Source organism: Cavia porcellus, unplaced genomic scaffold (genome assembly GCF_034190915.1).
Source record: "Cavia porcellus strain 051 isolate PalLab524CR breed Dunkin Hartley unplaced genomic scaffold, mCavPor4.1 scaffold_25, whole genome shotgun sequence".
NCBI lineage: Eukaryota > Metazoa > Chordata > Mammalia > Rodentia > Caviidae > Cavia > Cavia porcellus.
In genome coordinates, this window is record NW_026947508.1 from 15,000,761 (window position 1) to 15,020,938 (window position 20,178).

The window sequence follows — 20,178 nt, forward strand, 5'->3', positions numbered from 1 at the left end:
CTTTCCTGTGGGTTCTCATAGCCCTGGGATGAACGTTTATAACCAAATCTAATTCCACGCATCAAGCAATGAGTTAAGCCCCACGATCTCATCAATCAGCGATGATTGTACCATTTCACCTCTCCATTTGCTGAAAGGAAATCACATGACCCATTGGTCAGGAGTCTGGTGAAAATCACAATCCCCAGCCTCTCTGTGTGACAGCAGAACATGGATTGGGTGACAGGTGGGTTAGGCTGACAGTTTTGTGTCTTCCCTCTGCTAGCTGTGTGACCTCAGACACACTACTTGCTCCTACCTCTCAGTCTGCTTACCTAATGCCTCTCCAGACTTTATGAGGATTAAGGAAATCACAAATGCAGGACTTGCCCTGCCCCTGTGCCATAGACGATGCTCCCTGAGTCCTGGGTCCTTCTCTTTCCTTCTGAAGGGGGAGGAGGAGGAGGAGGAGGAGGGGAAGGTGAAGAAGAAGGAGGAGAAGAAGGAGAAGTGGAAGTGGATGTTCTACCTGGGCGTGCCAGACACTCCTGCCCTTGGTACCAGCTTCATGAAGTCAGGGGACACAAGCCACTGAGGAGGCTTGGGGTATCTCAGCAGGACCTCAGGTGCATGGGCGAGACTGTCAAGGTTTCTATGGCTGCCCTAGGTGGGGGCTTCAATCCCAGAACCCAACCATAGACCCAGCTAGTGTCATAGAAAAAGAGATGTTTGTGGGGTGCTTAATTCATCCCCAAATATTTCTCGAGGACCTATTATGAGTGAGGCATTGATTTGGATGCTAGAACCAAAAATGATGGGAGAATTAACACCCCCACACACACCAGTCTTCTGCTCTGCTGGGAGTGGAAACAGTCAGGGAACCCAGTCTTTCATCTTGGAAGTGTGAGTGGATGCCTGGATCTCTTACTGGAGAAGGGTGAACTAGGACCCAAGAGAGCTCAGGCATTTGCTTCTGAGGTTCCCAAGGGTCGCTTAGCTAGAATATCCGGCAGGCTGGGGACCGAAGTGCTGCATGCCATGTTTACCCTCATGGGCTTCTCAGTCTCCTAGAAAGACACAAACAACAGCAAGGAGATGCCAGGCGCCCTCTGTCTGACCTCACTGGATTATCACAAGTGGGCTCTGGGATTATTCTACTTTACAGTGGGAAAACTGAGACTCAAAGAGATTCAACAAGCTTGGGTTCTTGGTCCTAGCGTGGCATCTCTCCTCAGTCCTATCTCCCTTCGCTTTTTCATTGAGTGTTATTGCTGAGTCAAAACTGGTGCCCACCCTAATGCACCGCCCAGATACCTGCATAGTAATAGGGCTGAGCTCCTGGATGCCAGGCGCTCACCCAGGACGGAGCAAAGAGAGAAGGCACCTGCTGAGAACAGATCCCTGAGAGAAACCAAATACCAGCCCCTGGGGAGAGGGAGGGGCAAGTATCTGTGGGCAGTGGGCACTGGGCTCTGCGAAGGGCACTGGGAGAGAGTTTGGGGGAGGAGGAGGTGGGCTTGGAGGTGAGACAGCCTGAGAGACTGAGAACCCAAACCTCCAAGCGATGCCAGAGCAGAAGCCATAAAGGGTCAGGAGCGAGCGGGGCAGAAGTAGGGGCCTCTCTGTGCCCAAAGTTGGCTTTCAGAGCAGAATGAAAGCTGGAGAAAGAGGTCATGAGAGGCAAGGAGGGGAGGGGGTTTTGAATCTACTGTTTAAATTTTTGGCTCGCGTTGTCTGTCAGCATGGCGAGGGGAGTACTTGGAGGCAGACAGGGGAATTGGGTGAAAAGGAGAAATAGTGATAGCAGAGAGGATTCGCCCAAAGCACTGGTCACTGCTGGACGGTGTGTGCATGTCTTCAGTGCCTTCATGGCGTTTGTCCCATGCCCAGTGTGTGCTGGACACTAGGTTGATGTTTTTTTGCACTGAATTGAGTTCACAGGGCCCCTCAGGGAGCTCAGTGTTTAGGTCCCAAGGAGAGAGGTACTCACCGGGTCCACAGGAGGGCTCCTCTCTGATGCTGCCAGGACAGGAGGAGGGAGACAGAGTCAGCAGTGAAAAGAGGCTGAAGTTCACCCCCAAATCTTCCCAGAAAGATATGGGGTGGGGGGCTGGGGAAAAGGGAACTGGAGAATGGAGAATAGTAATAGTCCCTGTGTCCTGTGAGGAGCCCACAAGAGGTTAGTGATCACTTCTTTATTAGCATTGTTCTTCATTTACTACTGGTCTAAGTGTTACGCATGCACTAATTCATTGAATGCTAACAACTCAGAGGCAGGCAAATTACTTAAAGTGATGAATTAGTAGTGGGGGAGCCAGAATTTGAACCCGGGACTTAGGCCTGTGATGTTACCCACTGAGGCACATGTTTCTCTAACCTATGTTATTACATATGCTTTAGTTTCTTACCAGGATCTTCTCACCACACTAGAGAGAAGAGGATCTTCTTTCCGTGTTTTATGTGGGAAAACAGAGATGTGTAGTGACTTGTCCAGGGTCACAAAGCTACTGAGTTGCTGAGCTGGAACGACAACTTGCATCTCTCTACCCACAAGCTTAATGGTTTCCCAATTCATTAGTGACCTAGACCAGAAAGACCAGCTAGACATGGGGAGGTAACATGTCACAGTATCTCCAGAGAGGGTTTTATACGTTTAAGAAAGTTAGAGCTGGTAGCTTAGGAAAAGCAGGAAGAGGATGAGGGTGGCGGGTGCTGCCTGGCTCCCACGGCTGCCCTTGGGTTGAGGCTGGGAGACACAGAATGAAACAGAAGCAGGCACCGAGAGCTGGAAAACCACAGGAGCCAGGGCAGAGGGACTCCTCCAGGACCTGCTGTGGAGCAGGAAGAGGATTCTAGACCTCTGTCCCTGGGGAAGAGCCCTGGACCATGCGTGGCTCAAGCCAGACTCTCCTGGGTGTCTGTCCTGACAGGCACAGGACTGTGACCTGCTACAAGAAATAGCTGCTTCTGAATACCGGGGCTGAAAATCCCCAGGGGTCTAGGGAGCTGGGGGAGTAGTTTCCTATGCCAGTTGCCAGGAATCTTGGAGCCGCTCCTGGCAGGAGTGTGGGAGGCGGACACAGTCACTTAAAACCAGGCTGGCCGGCCACTGCCTCTTCCCAGGCCTGAGGACCCAGAGGGCTCATTGGTAAGCATCTTGTTCTTGGGGCTGCCTTTACCTAGAGGGGGTGCAAGGAGCAAGGCTGGAGAGAGGCCACTAGAGGAGCCTCTTGGCCATTCAGCGGGGACAGCCGGGGCCGGGAATGGGCAGGCCTGGCTGCTTCCTTCGTTAATTTCCGAGAGGTCTCTGTGACCGTCTGTAATGGTGGGACTTGGTGCTGCTGATCCTTCTCAGCCTGCGGGACATGAACTGAGGGTCTCCTCCTCCGTGTGGACTTGGAGCCCCTGTGCCCTCTGTTACCAGGCTGCTTCCGGCCTCTGTGTCTGTCTTTGTGTTTCCATCTGTCTATCTTTATGCTCTCCACTTCCTCATTACTGCAGCCACCGCGCCACTCTGGAATTAACTTGTGGTCATTCTTGTTCCTCTCTGTGGTCATTTGATAAAAATAGCCAAGGCCGCATCCTTCTCCTGGGGGGCTGCTCTGGGCCCTGGCAGCGGTCTAGGATACCAGGCAGCTGTTTATGTTGCCTCCACCACTGGTCCATGGAACTTATATTGCTCTTCCCAGGCTGTCTGATGGGGCCTCTGGCTGCTGCCCCCTACTGACGGTGACAGTCCAGGGAGCTCTGCATTTGGCCTCTTAGTGATTCCATACCCACAGTGGCCTGCTTCTGGACCCTCCTAGCGTCCCAAAGTCCCTGTTTATCCACAGTTTCTCAACCAGCCTGGGTGCTGGTTTATTCAGGTTTGGTGGGCCAACAGATCAGAAAAAGATTGCCATGTAAGAGTCTGTTATTTATAGACACAGGAAAAAAGGACCGGCACTCTACCCAGGGTCACATGGGGCAGGGCCATGGGTGAGGATGCAGAAGATGAGCAGAATGAGCACCCAAGAGCCTTTACTGTGACTTGTGAATGAAAAGCACAGTGGGGCAGGTGGCTTAGGAGTGGCTAGTTTGAATCCCTCCTGCTATTCAGGCTTCCCTGGTTGTCCTGAACCTGACCCTAGGGGTTGAGCGCTCCCAACACAGCCCAGCATGTGAGAGTTTAGATAGACCTGGATAAAAGTTTCGGATTCGTTGGTTCGCATGGTGGGTAAGGCATGTTCCCAAAGGAATCATCTGAGGTCTCGGTATTAGCAAACCCTAGGAAGGGCAGTCTCTTTCTGGTTAGGAAGATCCCCAAGCTGTCCAAGCATCAAAGAAGATAAAAAACACAAAACATACTTGATGCCCGGGGGTTGCTCAGAGGCAGTAGAGTGGTCCATCAGTCAAAGGAGGAAATGCACAGGACTGGGCCAAACTTGTGAGAAATCCATTTCATCTGTGTGAGCTGCAATTTGCAGGATCTGTAGCATCTACAACTGTTATTCATTCATTCATATAAGGGAACCAATGGCAGGCTTAACATTATCTGCCTGTTGAGGTCACTGGAGGTTTTAAAGAAACAATGGATCGTACCTGGCACCTTGGAGGTAACCAGTGAGTGTGGATGGCATTTTTGCCCTGTGACAGCTCTGGGAAGCGACAGAGAAAGACTGGTATGGACCGTGGGGTCTTTTCCTTGGTTGTGTAGAGCAAGAGCTGTGGGTGGACAGAATCTTCTGGAATGTTCTTGGAACGTGAAAGAGCTGCTGGACAAAGGCCAGCACTGGAACTCCAGAGAGTGTGAAGCAGTGTGTTTGAAGGCCAGGCCTTCAAAGGTGCCAGGGGCTCAGGAAGGGCACTGGCACGAGAGACCCCTCAACTTCATTGAGACTTCACAGCACCAGAGGGGAAGTTCTGGAAACCACAGGAAAATTGAGAAACTGTGGATAAACAGGGACTTTGGGATGCTAGGAGGGTCCAGAAGCAGGCCGCTGTGGGTATGGAATCACTAAGAGACCAAATTAGAGCCAGGTAGCAGCCTGCAGCTCAGAATTTCCTAGCTTCTGGCTGTGATTGCTTGTGGTCTCCAGACCAGTGATGGGTGTTTTTGTCAAAGACAGATTCTTAGGAGGGAAGAAACCCAGCCCTGGTGGAGAGAATTTGTCCCTCTAGAGGGGAAGCTTCGGCTGTATGCTAAAGGGTACAAGGCCTGGGTTTCAGTCCAGCCTCTGCTTCTTATTGGCTATGTGGCCTCTGGAAAGTTCCCGGCAGTCTCTGAGCCTCAGTTTCCCCTGAAAGAGGGGGATAGTGGTTCTGACAGTGCTGTCATGAGGCCTGGGGTCCACTTACTCTTCAGTTGGACATTACACTGGGTGCCTTAGGGAACGGTGTCATTTTTAAATTCTTTTAAATTCAGGAGAATACATAACCATAATAATAATGATTATGTAATAATGAGTCCAGCTTGATTTATTTTTGACTTTGTACCAACACAACTGTCAACTATAAATGTATTTGACGCACACACATTTATATAAAACATATAAATATACATTTGCGTGTGCGTTTAAGAGAGAGAGAGATAGAGACAGACGGACAGAGAGATAAAGGGGCACAAAAGCCATAGGAGCCCTTGAAAGGTAGTTCATGATGGGTACTTGGGTCCCACTTCCAGAGCACCCATTCTGGGTGGGCAGTGTTCTCAATTTTGGAACAGGGGCTGAGTGACCAGCATCTGCCTCCAGAGGACCTGCTGGAGAGAGCCTTGAAAGTAGGCGGCTGTAGCACCACGTGATCAGGGGACACTGATGCAAACCCCAGCTCGTTGTGGCCCGTCCACCCCCAATGGCAACCACGCCATGTCCAGGCCTCTTCTCTCCCTGCAGCTTCTTTCACCTCTCATCCATGGCTCATATAGGTTATGTCAGTCCCTGTCCTTCAATTCATGCCATTGAAGAGCCCCACCTGTTTCTCTGGATCATTTAGACATCTTCTGCCGTGGGCCAGTATGTCTGAGCATTTGTGGCTGGAAGCACTCTTATTGGGTGAGTTCCACCTTTGGTGGGGATGGTATCCCCAGAATGTTTCCAGAGCCCCCCACTGGACCTAATGGCCTTTGCCGCTTCTCTCTTCATTTTTGCCCAGCGTGGGAGAGCAGCAGAATAGGGAGGCTGGGTACAGAGCTGGTGGGGTCTGAATGGGCCTTGGGGTTAATAGCTGGAAGACATAGCATGGATGTGTTTTCTTTTTCCAGAGCCCCAGAGATGAAAGGCTTCCTCACATTGGCTTGGCTCCTGGCTTACAGTAAGTGCTGGACCCATGATCTCTGAGTGAGCTTCCACCCCATGGGAGGGATAGGGCAGTGGGAAGGAGACCAGACCTCGAGGTCACAGAGGCTGGCATTTGAGCCTCGCCCTGCACTTAACCATGTAGACATAAACAGCAGCAGGGGCCTTCGTCTCCCTGAGCCTTGGATTCTTCATCTGAGATAGGGTAGCACTGCAGCCGGGCATGGCTCTGGCAGGTCCGGATGCTGTATGTCAGATTTCGAACATCAAAACATGTAGCTTAAAAATCTGGGAGTGAATTTTTCCTGCAATGCAAAACAAAACAGTGACTTCAAAATGGAACATAAGCTCTGTATCAAAATATTCCTCCACATGATTCCCAGATTACTGTCTGCTCAGGCCTTCTACATACCCTGCCACTGGCCACTTCCCAGTGAGGCGGTGACTGTCCCTGGCTTTAGCCTCCCCTGCTGCAGCCCTGTCACCCTGCATACAACCTCTCTCCCCACAGCTGGCCTGCGCTCTGATGTCTTGCCAGGTTTTTGGAATCCCCAGGTGGAACCAGACACAGTGCAGGGAGAGCACCTTGGGCCTGCAAGGAAACCTCCAGCCTCAGAGGGAACCTCAGTTTCCCAACTTTTAAGATGAGGGAACTGATGATGTCAGTGACTGCTGATCTAAGACCTCATAATCTACACTCTAAAAGGTCTTAGGCAAGGGGAGAAAGGAGTATATTGCTGGGAGGAACAGGAGCCTCCCATGTCTCTGCCTGCTTCCCTGTGCACTGTACTGAGTATTTCTCTGTCTGACCCTTTAATGGGTCTGCCACTGTGCTCAGAATTTATATACTGTCTTATTTTAACCTTCACAGTAACTCCAGAAAGTGGGTGCTAACTTTGGGCCCCTATTTCCCAGATTTAAGGCTCAGAGCGTAAGTGGCCTGTTCACCATACTTCAGATTAGTGACAGGGCCAAGATTTGAACCGTTGTCTGCTCCTTTTCCGAGTCTAAATCCTTACCCACTTCTCTATACTGCTTGCCCTCACCTCCTTGCTCCCCTTCTACTAACTGGGAGAAAGAAAGAGAGTCAGGTAAAAGGGCAGGAGATTCTGAGAAATGGGCCTGCAGCAGCCACCCAGGGTCACCCAGGGACACGGGCTGTCTTGCAGGTGTGTCTGTCGTGACAGGGGGCTTGCTCGAACTGAAGTCCATGATCGAGGAGGTGACTGGAAAGAATGCCCTGATGGACTATGGTTTCTATGGCTGCTACTGTGGCCTGGGTGGCCACGGGGTCCCCAAGGATCCCACTGATTGGTGAGCTGATTTTCATAATTACCTTTTGATGCTCCAGGTTCTGCACCCACATCATCTCATCCAATTCCTCGTCAGTTCTAGAGGTATTAAAACACCTTTTTACACTTGAGAAAACTGAGTTTCACAGGAACCGACTTGGTAATATATGCAAGTAATTCCCAGACAACCCCAAGATCTCCATGCCTGATGAGTCACTTGATTTATTGCATCCTCACAAATGTTACTGCTACAGTGCTTTAAAACAGTCACAGTCATTTATTTTGCTTGTGTATTTGTCCCTTGGATGGGATGTGGTGGGATGGTTTATCTCTGTGCCACTCAGTTTTGGCTTGGGTTCTTGCGTGGAGATGGATGATCCACTTTTGCATGGCTCACTTCTATGGCTGGCGGATTATTGCCCCTGTATCCTGGCTAGAGGCCTCATTTCCTCTCACTGCAGATTCTCTGAGGACATTTAGACTCCCTGCAGCATGGTAACTGTTGAGTTCTAAGATCATATGTTCCCAAACTGTCAGATAAGAGAGAAAGGCAATTTTATCATCAACCTCAGAAATTCCAGTGTGGCTTACCATTGTCCTCTTGGTTGAAACAAATATAGAGGTTTTAAGAAGGAGACTTAGGTTAATCAGTGGGTACAAAAATTAGGAAAGAAGAGTAACTATGGTCAATCTGTTACGTATAGAGTGACCTTAGTCAATAATGTATAAATATTTCAAAACAGCAAGGTGAGGTGAGGTTTAATGGTCTCACAACAAAGAAAGATGTGTTTGAAAAGACAAGAAATGCTAATTATATCAAATTACCACACTGTCTTCCATAAACATGTACTGTTACTTTGTGGCAATGAAAAACAGAAAGAGGGAGGGGACTTAGATTCCACCTCTTTTTATTTTTCCTACCTCTTGATTGGAAAATGTCGACAGTTCTAGAAGGACATGTGAGGTGGCAAGTATTTTACCCTGGCAAACAACCTATTGGGTTAACAATTCTGATACTGCTAAATGTACATAATGAAAAGAAGTGTCATAATTAGACAAATGGATGGCAGGTGATTAGAGCCAGGTTCCTTGCTTTTAGAGTGGGATTTTCAGACAATCAACAGGGATCTTGCATGACTCAGTGGATTAGTGTTGAAGACATCAGTATGAATTCCTCTTTAGCTTAGTATAAATATAGATCGTCACATACAGAAATAGAAATATGTGTGAATATATCCAGGTTAATATAGAAACAAACTTCCTGCTTTTTTTTTTTTTTTTTTTTGAGACAGGGTCTCACTGTGTAGCTCAGGCTGGCCTTGAACTCACTGTGTAGCCCAGTCTAGCCTTGAACTCATGGTGATCCTCTTGCTTCCGCCTCCCAAGTGCTGGGATTACAGGTATGCACCACCATGCCCAGGTTACATTTATTAAAAGTAAATGTAGGGATTAAAAGTAAAAGTAAGGAATAAATCAGGGAGCCGAAGGACTCTGAGAAAAAAGTGCTCTGCAGATGAGTTTGGAAAAATAAAATATGCTCTGCATGCCGAGTGGGTCTTTGGAGGGAAAAAAAAAGAAGGTTGTGGGCCCGAGGCCATGGGCTGCCATCTTTTACATCCCCATTCTGATGCCAGGTCTCGGCCTGCCTCTTAAAAGCTCACTTGATCTTTGCCAGAAGAACTGAAAACAGCATTCTCCCACGGGCATCAGATGCAGCTTGGCAGCTGTTCTGCCATATGTGGTGGCTGTGATTGACAGGTCATGCTCACCTGCACAGCCGGTTTGCCACACCCTAATCTCCTGCCTCTCTACTCTTAATACAAGAATGCTAACAATAAGGGAAACTGGGTGCTTCTCCTGGGGGAACTCATCTATAAATTTAAAAACATGTAAATGCAGTTTACCACTCCCACCATACTAGAGGGTGGTACTGTGCTGATACAATCCCTCGAGGAAAGTTGATTGAGGGAGCTAGGCTCCTCCCATGTTGTGACCCAGTGATTCACTCTGCCCCAAGTCCTCTGTTGTGTCATCTCCATCCAGATGAGAGATGGAGAAAGGGAGGAAGGAGAAGACAAGGTGGGGAGGTTTTGTGGTAGATTGGGAAGCAGTGTACATGTCTTCTGCCCAGAGTGCCCTGGCCACACAGTCTAGGCACCTGACTTTACCCACCTGCAAGAGAGTCTGGGAACTGTAGTCTAATTCATGAGGAAAAAGCTGGTCAGTGGCAGCCTTAGTCAAAGAGAGGTCAGTACAGAGTCATATTACCAGATCCTACCTCTGTCCACCCACACCCACTAAGGTGGCCTCTACTAAAAAGGCATGGTTGGGTTTTTGCACCTATTCAGAATATCAACCTATATAACAATCAGAGAGAGAGCATCTCCAATAAAAATAATATTAATTTGGGGACAGCAGAACATTGCAATGAAAATGAAAGTGTATTCAAGGAGGTGGAAACGAGATGTTTAGCAGCCAAGGGAGAAATTTACACTATCTGCTTAGAGACAACGCTCATTGGCCCTGGAGACCGGAGGAAGAAGTTGGCACTAGCTCATTGGTGGAGGTGCTGTTGCTGGGCTCTGTGGAGAGTAACTCGTCTGAATTGTCATAGTCTTAAAGAATGTTAAAGATACACTTTATTCCAGTAATGTATGGATGCTTTGCAAGCTGTGCAAAGCACAGGGTGCATATAGGACAACAGTTATCCCTAGTAGGGCTTTAAATAGTCCCTGAGAAAGTGCTTATCTCAGGCAGGCAAGCAGGCACTCCCGACCACCACCACTACTGCCTAGTTCCTGGCTCTCATTTTGTTTAGACTCGACAAAAACAATTTCATCTTGTTATCTTTCACTGAACTGAGGAGTCAAGAAGGTACCCCTCCCACTGAAGCCCAGGTCCCCTTGCATTGGTAGGTGCTGTTGGATGCATGACCGTTGCTATGGGAAGCTGGAGGAAGAAGGCTGTGACATCCGAGCACAGTACTACACCTACCGAGTCAGACGGGGCCTGGTCACCTGCGGTAAGATCGGTCTTCCAGTTCAGGTCTGCCTCTGAGGTCAGCTGCCTGTATCCCTCGGGGAACAGATCTGAGGACAAAAGAGCCAAGATTTTCACAGCCATATGCGACCTTTGGGAACGGGCTGGTGTGTGTCAGACTGAGCACTCACTGGACGCAAATGCTTTTGCTTGCTCTGCCCCAGTGACCTATGGTGTAGGTTTAATCTCCCTCATTTCACACATGGGAAACACAAAGCTCAAAGCCTGCCAGTGAGAGGCAGGATTCAAACCCGGGTCATCGGATTTCCAAGCTAAACCTGGGGATATCATCTTGTCTAAGAGAATTAGTTCCTTCTGAGCTGAGGCTGCTTCTATCCTCAGGCTGGGAGCACCCCGGGGAGGGGGTCTGTTTCCTGCATCCTGAGGACAGGAGAAGTCTGTCTCCCTAGACTAAAGCCTTATCCTGAACAGCCACCACCACTGTGCATCCTCCATCAGATCATGAGTCCCCTCTCTCAGTTTAGGAGCTGTCTTGCACAGGAACTAGACAGAGCATCTGCACAGGCTTGAGGTCAGTCCTCAGACTTGACTTTGAGCAAGTCAAGGTGGACCAAGGACATCCTTCTCATCCCCCTTCTGTATTTGGTGTCCCTTTTGCAGACATCGGGTCTCTGTGCCCAATGCAGCTCTGCTCCTGTGACCAGAAGCTTGCCTATTGCCTGAAGAGAAACCTGTGGAGCTACAACCCTAATTACCAGTATTTTCCCAACATCTTCTGCTATTAGTCTCCCTCAGTGAGCACTCACACACAGTGCCACCATGGCAACTGCGGCCATGCTCTGCTACACCCTGTAGGATGCTCAGGCCCCATTCTTTCTCCGAGTTCCATTGGCCAGAAGAAGCCCCACTGCCATGTGTCACTCTCTGGAGAATCCCAAGAGAGTAACTCTGACCTAGGATTTGGCAAGATCCCAGGGACTCTGGGACTGCACTTTTGTGGTCAGCCTCTCAGGAGCCAGGCAGGGACAAATTTCATTTTCAGTTTCAGCAGTGAGATTATCACCACTCCCCTCCAGGGAATTTTTCACTCAAGTAGAAGCAAAATTGACTCCATAAATCTGCCACATAGATATTAAATAAAATTCATGCTCAAAGCTAATAAAAACCACACAGCTACTTTCTCTGCTGTGGGGGTTTGCCCGGGGCTTTTTCTGCAGAGAGAGAAACCCTAAGCCCACAGTTAGTTGCATTCACTCAGAGGGACAGTGACTAACAGAGGGAGGATTTGAGGGATGAGCTTCAGGCCTTCTCTTGAGCTCATTTCCTTGAACCTCGGGTCCTCCAGGCCAAACACTGGTGGTCTCGCCTTTCCTCAGGAAGGTACGGGGAAGGTGACTGCAAGTCCTGCCAGCTTGGGTTTCTAGGCCAGAGAGGGCAACATCGAATCCCAGATGGCTTCTCCTGTGCTGCAGTTTTGGCTCCATCACTGAACTTCTCTGACTTTCAATCTCTTTGAAAAAGACACTGTTCCTTGTAAGGGAAAGTGAGACTTCTAACATCCGCCTTGACGTGGGTACAGGGGATGCTGAGGTTCTGGGATTTCATTACACAAGAACTTTTTCTTAAATCTAGGGTTCAACTGTGGGGTTTATTTTTACCAAGTAAGGACACTTAAATACCCAACTCATCTATCAGCTTACAAAAGGAAGGGCGTTCTGATACCAAGACTACAGGCAGAAAGGTCATATTCCAAAACAAAAGAGAATCCTTTCCAAGAAAGGATATTTGGCTTCTTTACGCTGACAAACCTAAAAATAACTCCTATGATAAATGGGATCTATACTTAAAAGCCTTCAGCATTGAACATTTTCTAAATAAAATTTAATTATGAGATTACCCTGAATATGCAAGTGTTTTGATGTAGATTCGGTGCTATATTTAACAACACAGTATAGCATGGAGCTCAAATGGCCCAATTTGCTCATGAAATTTTTAAAAATCAAAGCTATTTCCCAGATCCAGTTTTGTCCATTGTAGCATTTTTATTGATAGGAAGTGGCTTGGGCGGGGGTGCGGGGGGAAGCTTCTCTGTTCTCCCATCAGGGTTCAGTGTCAGGCTGGACAGGCTGTTGTGGGTAAGTTCTGGACCTGCCCAGTCACCAGGGATCCCAGCTCAGAGCTGGTATCCAGGCAGCTCGGACCAGCAGGGGATGCTGTGAGGTTGTGAAGGAAACATTGCGGTCTGACTAATAAAAACACATAGCTGTGGTTGAGCTGGAAGGACCGTGGGGAACCTTTATTTGTCTAGTTAGGTAACTGGGGACCAAGGAAATCAAGGGAATTTCCCAAAGTCACAGAGCACATCAACAGGAAAAGTCAGATTAGACCTCCGGTCCTGGCTGTACTATAAACCCTGGGCTTTGCCCACTAAGTCACACTGTGTTCAACTCTAGCTCATGAAGAGAAAAAAATGGAAATTCAGGGCTTCCCCACCCACCTTCAGCATTGTCTCTAGATTCCAGCTGAGATCCAGCTTCATTTCCTCTCTGTCCTAACTGCTTGTTTGGATCCCAGAGGCCGTGCCTGAGCAGTTAGTCTGTGAGGCTCTAGGCTTCCTCTTCCCTGGAGGAAATTCCAAAAAGCCCATCCTCACCGCTGTAAATGGCACCGGGGAAATACTCCTGGGCTGTCTGATTCATGGATCCCTGGTTAGCAGGGGCGCATCAGAGACACTATCCCTCCCAAAGTTGCATGGCTCCTCTTAAGAGAGACACTGAACAATACGAAGCAGCTTTCATGTGCTTCCCTAGACAGATCTTTGTCTAAAAGCCAGCAGAGAACATAAGCACACACTCTGTGGACAGCCGGCCTTATAACTATCAGCCCTTTGCTTGTGTCTTAACTGGGCTTCTAATTCAAATGTGACTCTGTGACACATGTGATTGTTCTGTGCAAGCACATGTATATCAGTGGTGGGGGGTGGGTCGCTCACAACTGTCCCCATACTAGAAAGGAGTCAAGCAGGAGACCTGCTGGTGAGAACAGAGCTAAGACAAGCCGATGTGGTAGCAGGTGTTCTGGCCCCTCCTCTGTGCCCTGTACTACCTAGATGTCACCAGCTGTCCTTTGAGGCAGGTGTCATCCCTACAGCAGGAGCTGAGAACCTCAGGGAGCTAAGGTGCTTTGCTGAAGGCCACATAGGTAATAAGAAAAACAGGTTGGGAGGAAGCAGCAGACTGGCGGATTTCAAAACCGTGGCACAGATGGCATCACATGAGGGAGCTGGGAACCTGAGCCAGGGCTTGAGACAGATTCAGAGGAAAAACACATTTTGTTTTGTTCATGATGGGTGTGGTAAATTCCAATGGTGTAACTAGCTTACGCTCCATTTCCCAGAATTCCTTTCTCTGCAAACTTCTGGGTTACTGGGGCCAGAGAGGTGTGTGTACAAGCATTGGAAGGCAGAAGGGAAGTACAGCTGAGATGCTTCTTGCACTTGGAACGTCAGAGCCAGGCAGATCTGTTTGCAGCTGGGACATGCTGTCACAAGCTGGCTCGCCTTACCACTGTGAGCCTGCAGGGTCTCCTCCTTTGGCTTTTCCAAATGCTGGGCCAGGTGTGTGCATTTGTTCTGTAGGTGAGGGAGGCAGTTCCTCCTCGTGGTGCAGAACAGCCAAGCTGGACTCGGAAGTGTGGAAGCCCATGTAATTTAGTCCACCTTCTGGATAGCACCCATCTTTGCAGGTTCCCAGTTATCCTTGCTCTCCACCCTTCACATCCACCCTCCCTTCCCAACTGTCTGCCCTGTAAACATCAGGCTGCAGAGAAAGAACTTCATACATGTTAAGGAAGCTCTCCTGCCTGCCTAGCTTCAATCCTCACATCAGCGTGTCTCAATAGACAGGGCTCCTGCCTTTGCCTAAGTCACCTAATGACACAGGATTTGTTTTGAATATGGTTCCCAAGGAACAGAACTTGGAGGTCAGGCTTCCTTACTTGTGCCTGTCTGAGTGAGCTGGGCTTGGCTTTTTTATCTGATTACAGGCATTAAAGACTGGCTTTTAGCAGTAAAGGGGACAGTGACAGTCCATGGGCTGCAGGGATAAGACAGTTACTTAACCCATCACACAGGTGATCACACATCCCTACACAAGGGCTTTGCCTCTGCTGGTGCTGGGTGACCAGGGAATCGATGCCATCAAGCATTCCAGTGACAACAGAAAGCACTATGGGACTGGAGAACTTAGCAGAATAACAAGCTCCAGGCTTTCAGTTCTCACGTAAGACCTGATTGAGTGACATGAAAGCTTCCTTGCCTGCCTGGGCAGACAAATGATGGAAGCTGATAGGGGAAAGCAGAGTAAGAATCGTCTCAGTCACCATGCGTGGCAGTGCAGGCCTGTAATCACAGTATTCGGGAGACTGAGGCAGGCACACCAGTGCTCCAGGCCAGATTTTCCTAATTAATTAACTAATTAAGCCTCACTGTTCCAGGAGTGGTTTTGCTGTTAGAGCAAATCAGCACATTCCCGTGTCCCCTGCTTTGTGACTGTTCACCCACAGAATGACCATTTCTCTATAGCTGTTAGTCAAACTGTCAGAAGCCCTCGCTGTCAGCTTCTGAGGCCCGGGATCCTCTTCCTCTTTCCTATTGCCCAGCGATATCAGCTCTCCGACCTGATCATGATCCATTCCATGGGGACCTCGATCATCTCTGCCCCCACAGGACATCACATCTCCCCAAATACGGGAGCCTGCTGCCGCCACTGCATTTCTAGAGGGGCTGGGTCCTGAGGGGGTGCTGAGATGTCTCTTGTAAGAAGAAGGACAATAATAAGCATCCGGCCTTTCCCTTCACTGACAGAGACACACAGTGAAGACTCTGCATTTCTTGTGGCTTGCGGTTTTTCTGTTTATATTGTTCCAACTTATGTCCTGAATGGTTGCCAGCTGAATGGGGTCCAGGCCCTGCAAGAAAAGGCACACAAGCTTTTCTGCCATTTGGGCCATGCCATGTGACCTGGAAGAGCCAATGTTGCTTCAAATGCGTGCAGCTGTAGACACTGCGTAGGAGCTGGACAGGCTTCTGGCTATTGCACAGGAGGCCAACCCTTGGGATCTGAGAGCAAACTGTGGCCCATGTCCGAAACATATCTGGCTTGATGATTGGCCTTAGAACAGACAGAGTATTTGGGTGATCGAGTTATGATGTGACTTGAGTTACTTAAAATGAACTGTGTGTTCACTGTCTGCCCCTCCACGGCACAAAGTTGGACATGCCCAGCAGTGATTCCATCACCAAATGGATTGGGCTGGAACAGGTCCTGAAGGCAAAGAGCCCAGATGCTACGGGCCCTACACCTGCCGGATGGCTTCCTCCTCCCCCCTACCCTGTACGCATGACTTCATGGGCAAGTTCCCTGTGACCAGTTCACTGGGCATGACGATCTGGACTTACCTTACAGACACGTGCTGGCATTCTCTGCCAGTGAATGACTGTAGTCTTAGAGTCCCAACCCCTGGGGTGACCCAACTTTTTGCATAAAGTTAGTTCATGTGTTAATCTTACATCTCACAGCTTAAATTAGAAGTTATCAAAAGGTGGCTGTGACGATTAGAATTGCATTGTAATAGAAATGAACACCACTTCAGGGTGGACTAAAGGCTTGTCTATCCTCGTGGTCGTGGTGTATCCAGGTAAGGAATGGCTGCATCCTTCTGGGCAGAAAGATGTGTCTGCTCTTGTCTTTATTTGGATGTTACTGATGCAAAAGCATAAAGGGGTGCTGAGGTAGCAGGAGATAGATTATTGTGGGTTTGTGTCATGTCACTTAGCTAAGCTCAAACTCCATCTCTAGAATCCCCATTCTTGCACATTTCTGGGGTTAGTACGGGTCTCAAGAGGGGCTTTGAGTAAGTGACAGAAGTGGATGAACAGCCTCATGGAGTTGCAGCTGAGACAAATTTGCCTTATCTGCTGATGGACAATTCAGCCATCCTGGGAGTTTGATGTCTCTAGGACAGTCTGGACCAGGGATGGGTTCACTCTTTGGCTTCCCTGTCACTGGTGCTTCCCAGCTCTGGGCTTGTGCCAGGCGAGGGGTGGCACTTCCTCAGTGGCATCTTTAGGGGCTGAAGGTCATTAGCCCATTAGAAAGACCTAGTCTTCTCTTATCCTGAGTGGTAAGACACTCCCAAATGGTGCCAGAGTCTCCTTTTCTGCTGGAAATGTAGTTTCCCACAGTTATCCAGTAAGTCTTCCTTGGGAGGAGCTTGCAGTCAAATGTTCTATTAGCAGTCAAATGGTTTCTCTCATAAACTCCTTTCTCTAAGACCTGCAATGGCTCCCCATTGGCAAGTTCTTCGGCCTGACCTTTAAGGTCTTTCCCTAGTGGCTACATGGCCCCTCCAGTCTGATCTCCAAATTGTTCCCCACCTCCAAATCCATCCACTCCTCTGATCCTGCCCTCTTCCTCCTTTCTACCCTCCTCATTCACGCTGTTTCTTCCCCACTGGAAGATTCATCTCCTATTTCTACTCATGGATTGCATTTTATATCAATCACAGCAACAACATTAATAATAAAAGATTTTCCGATGGTCTACTGTATGCTGGCACATCAGCTCAGGGAGGACTTACAGTCATGAGGGTGACCAGGGCATTTCAGGAGGCTTCTGGAACACTCCCTTCTCAGAAGTATAGGATCAGATCGTCTCTAGCTGTAGGCAAATTACGATGTCTAGTGCCCCAACTTGTACAAATGTGTCAGACACACAAACAGGCTCACAATCTGTTCCTCAGTTTTGGGTGACTACAAGTATTGACAGCACAGGATCTTGTTGTGACTTTGCACCTGTAATGACCTTAGGCAGGATCTTTACCTTTCCTGAATTTCCAGATTTCCATTTTGACAAGAGTAGGTGTCATGGTTTATGTCTGTGGCCCCCAGGCCTCATGAGTTTGCATTGTGCATTTGTGATGGTTCATTGTCTGGCGCTTGGATTGATGGTGTCAGTGCTCCACCCACAAAGGGGTGGAGCCAGGATGTGATGTAATGGCAGGAAGAAGGTGTGCCTTGCTCTTCTGCTGGTTTCAGCCTTGCTATTTGCAGCCACCATGAACTGTGGCCCTGTCAGGCCAGCCTACCTTGGAGCCAACTGAGTATAGACTGAAACCTCCAAAAATTATAAGAAATAAACCTTTCCTTTCCCAACTTTGGGCTTCAGATATTTTGTCTCAGCAATGAGCAAAAAAAACTAACTAAGACAGTAGGTATAACAGAAAATTTAAAAACGGTAGTCCTGGTCCATCAGTGAGTCATGACATCTGTATAAAGCATGGCATCCTCTGTGTGTGTGTGTGTGTGTGTGTGTGTGTGTGTGTGTGTGTGTTTAATCATAAGCACTAAATTGTGGCTTTCAGCAACCTGTGCAGCTGTGTGTGTGTGAGTCACTGAGCCCGGGGATAAATTTCACTATATTCTGTAGGTTCACTATATTCTGTAGGCTATAAGAGACCCTTGTTCCAGTGACATCTTAGGCCCTTCTGGCTCTGAGCAGGTAACAGGTATGTGAGTGGCCTCCGTGCCTTAATCTTTATCATACCAAAGACTCTTTTGGAGCCCAGTCTTTCTGGGGCCCCTCACCCTTCTCTTCAAGTATGAGATCAGATCTGACTTCTGATCTGAGCCTCCAGGCCTCTGATGGCTTCAGACCCAAGATGTTCAGTGTAGGCACCAGAGGCAGGAGCAAGACACAAATGCTGGTGCCTGGATCCTCAGTGGGAGAGAGCCACGCCACACAGGGCTCGTGCTGGCTTAGAATCAGCATGATCTCACATCATCACCACGTGATCTTAGCCTCTGATCTCAAGCCTCTGCGCCTCAGTTTTCTCCGCTGCTGACTGGGCTGATAATATCTTCCTCAATTGCTTGAGTATTTGGTGAAATGAACGCTGCATGAGCAGCCACTCAGTAAGTGGCATCTGCCATAGAGAGGACGCTAAACCCCGAAATTCTGACTCCCAACAGTCAGCCCTAGGAGCCAAGGGAGGCAGGTGGGAGGTAAAAGAGGAGGAGATGGCTCTTGTCTCATCCCAGCTGCCCTGTGATCACTCACAGCAGTGACACTGTGACTGCATGAGTCCCTTTGTGGGGAGCATTGTTAAATTCTCAGGAGTGAGTAGCAGGCAGCACCCATTGTCCCAGGGCCAGCAGGTTTGCAATCACCCCTAAAACCGCAGATCCTCCCGGCTCAAAAGCATCCTCCAGCGCTGCGCTTCCCGGTTTCCCCAGCAGAGGTCCCCCTTCCTCTTTCGGACTCCCGCAGTCCTCTTCCTTAATCCACTAAACACCCACACGTTCATCCTTCCACACGTATGGACTGAGCACTTACGTGTGCCAGCCTGGGCTGGGCACTAGGGACCCAGAGACACAGCAACATCCATGACCACTTTGTCAGTCTGTCCCTTGAGAGGCTCCGGCCAGGGAGGAGATGCACGTGTCCCCACTGTAAGGAGAATGGGAAGCTGCAGACAGAGGCTGGGGGCCTGGACTCCATCTGGATCCTGGACACCATCTCCACCAAAGCAAGTGAGTGGCACGTGCCGTGGTGCCTGATTTCTGGCACCCAGCGCCATCCTCCTATACAGGACCTGTGACTTATTCAGAGCATTTCCCTGGACATAGCACAATCTCTGCCTGGGCAGCACGGCCTCCATGGTCTAGTGGAGAAGAGAGAACTGTGCGCGACAGGAGGATGTGCTGACCATATAAAGGAACACCTCAGAATGCCTAAATCCTCAGGTGGAGTCAGCTGGGGATTTAGGTCATTACACTCTGGGGCCTGTAGTGTACATCTTCAAACCAACTCCATGGTGATGCCCATGACAATCAGCATGGGTGCTCTGGGGAGAAGGACAAGACCTGGAGGCTGTAGGGGTCCCATGTGCCCACAGGTATAACCTAATGATAGTCACAGAAACTGGGACAATCTGTGGTCCTGGTACTAATTTTCCAGATTTCTACATTTAGAACAGTATCCCCAGGTCAAGCTATAGAAGATGCATCTTCCTAATGAATAGGGAACCCCCACCATTGCCCCAGAAGTTTGCTCCAGCCTTTAAACAACTCACTGATGACACTTTCCATCTTTCATGATAGAGCATGTGTTTAAAACGTGCACCTCACTTCTCTGCCTTTTTGAATTGGTGCACCCCCCCCAACTTCCTCTCCCTTTCTGAGATGGTTCTGAGTGATTGAGTCAATGCTTATGGCTTCCCCATTTCTGGCCTAGCAAGGAACGGGAAAGAAACTGAGATGAATCTGAGAGAATCCTACACAAAGAGTCTCATACTTCAAGTCACCTATCTGTCAATTCCAAAATGACAAACACAGGGAATCAGCAAGCAACTCATTTGTCAAGTCTGAGCATCCCGGAGGCAGAAAATATGAAAAAAGCTCAATTTCTAGGTCTAAAACTCTTGAATTCATCATTTCTAAAGCTGCTGAGCTGGTAATTTCAGAATATTGCACAATCGGTTCCCTGTAAATCAAAGTGAGCCAGCTGCCAGACGCTGAGATTACTCAGGTTGCAAATAAACTTGTTGGCTATAAACCTCAAACCTGTGATTAT

General features: G+C 48.9%; 1 protein-coding gene across 5 annotated transcripts in view; it reads left to right on the forward strand.

The window, feature by feature from the left end:
* Pla2g5 (phospholipase A2 group V) overlaps positions 1-20,178 on the forward strand; it is a 44,420-nt gene that overhangs the window by 9,896 nt on the left and 14,346 nt on the right. For 2 of the 5 annotated variants that reach the window (XM_063235635.1, XM_063235634.1), the window contains exons 2-5: positions 6,221-6,270; positions 7,424-7,568; positions 10,462-10,568; positions 11,207-12,449. In XM_063235635.1, the coding sequence (XP_063091705.1) occupies positions 6,231-6,270; positions 7,424-7,568; positions 10,462-10,568; positions 11,207-11,331 (417 nt within the window). In that variant the 5' untranslated portion in view covers positions 6,221-6,230 and the 3' untranslated portion in view covers positions 11,332-12,449. Of the gene's footprint in view, positions 1-1,747; positions 3,128-6,220; positions 6,271-7,423; positions 7,569-10,461; positions 10,569-11,206; positions 12,450-20,178 lie in introns of those variants that run through there. The other 3 variants (XM_003471149.4, XM_063235636.1, XM_063235637.1) reach the window with 3 other exon arrangements.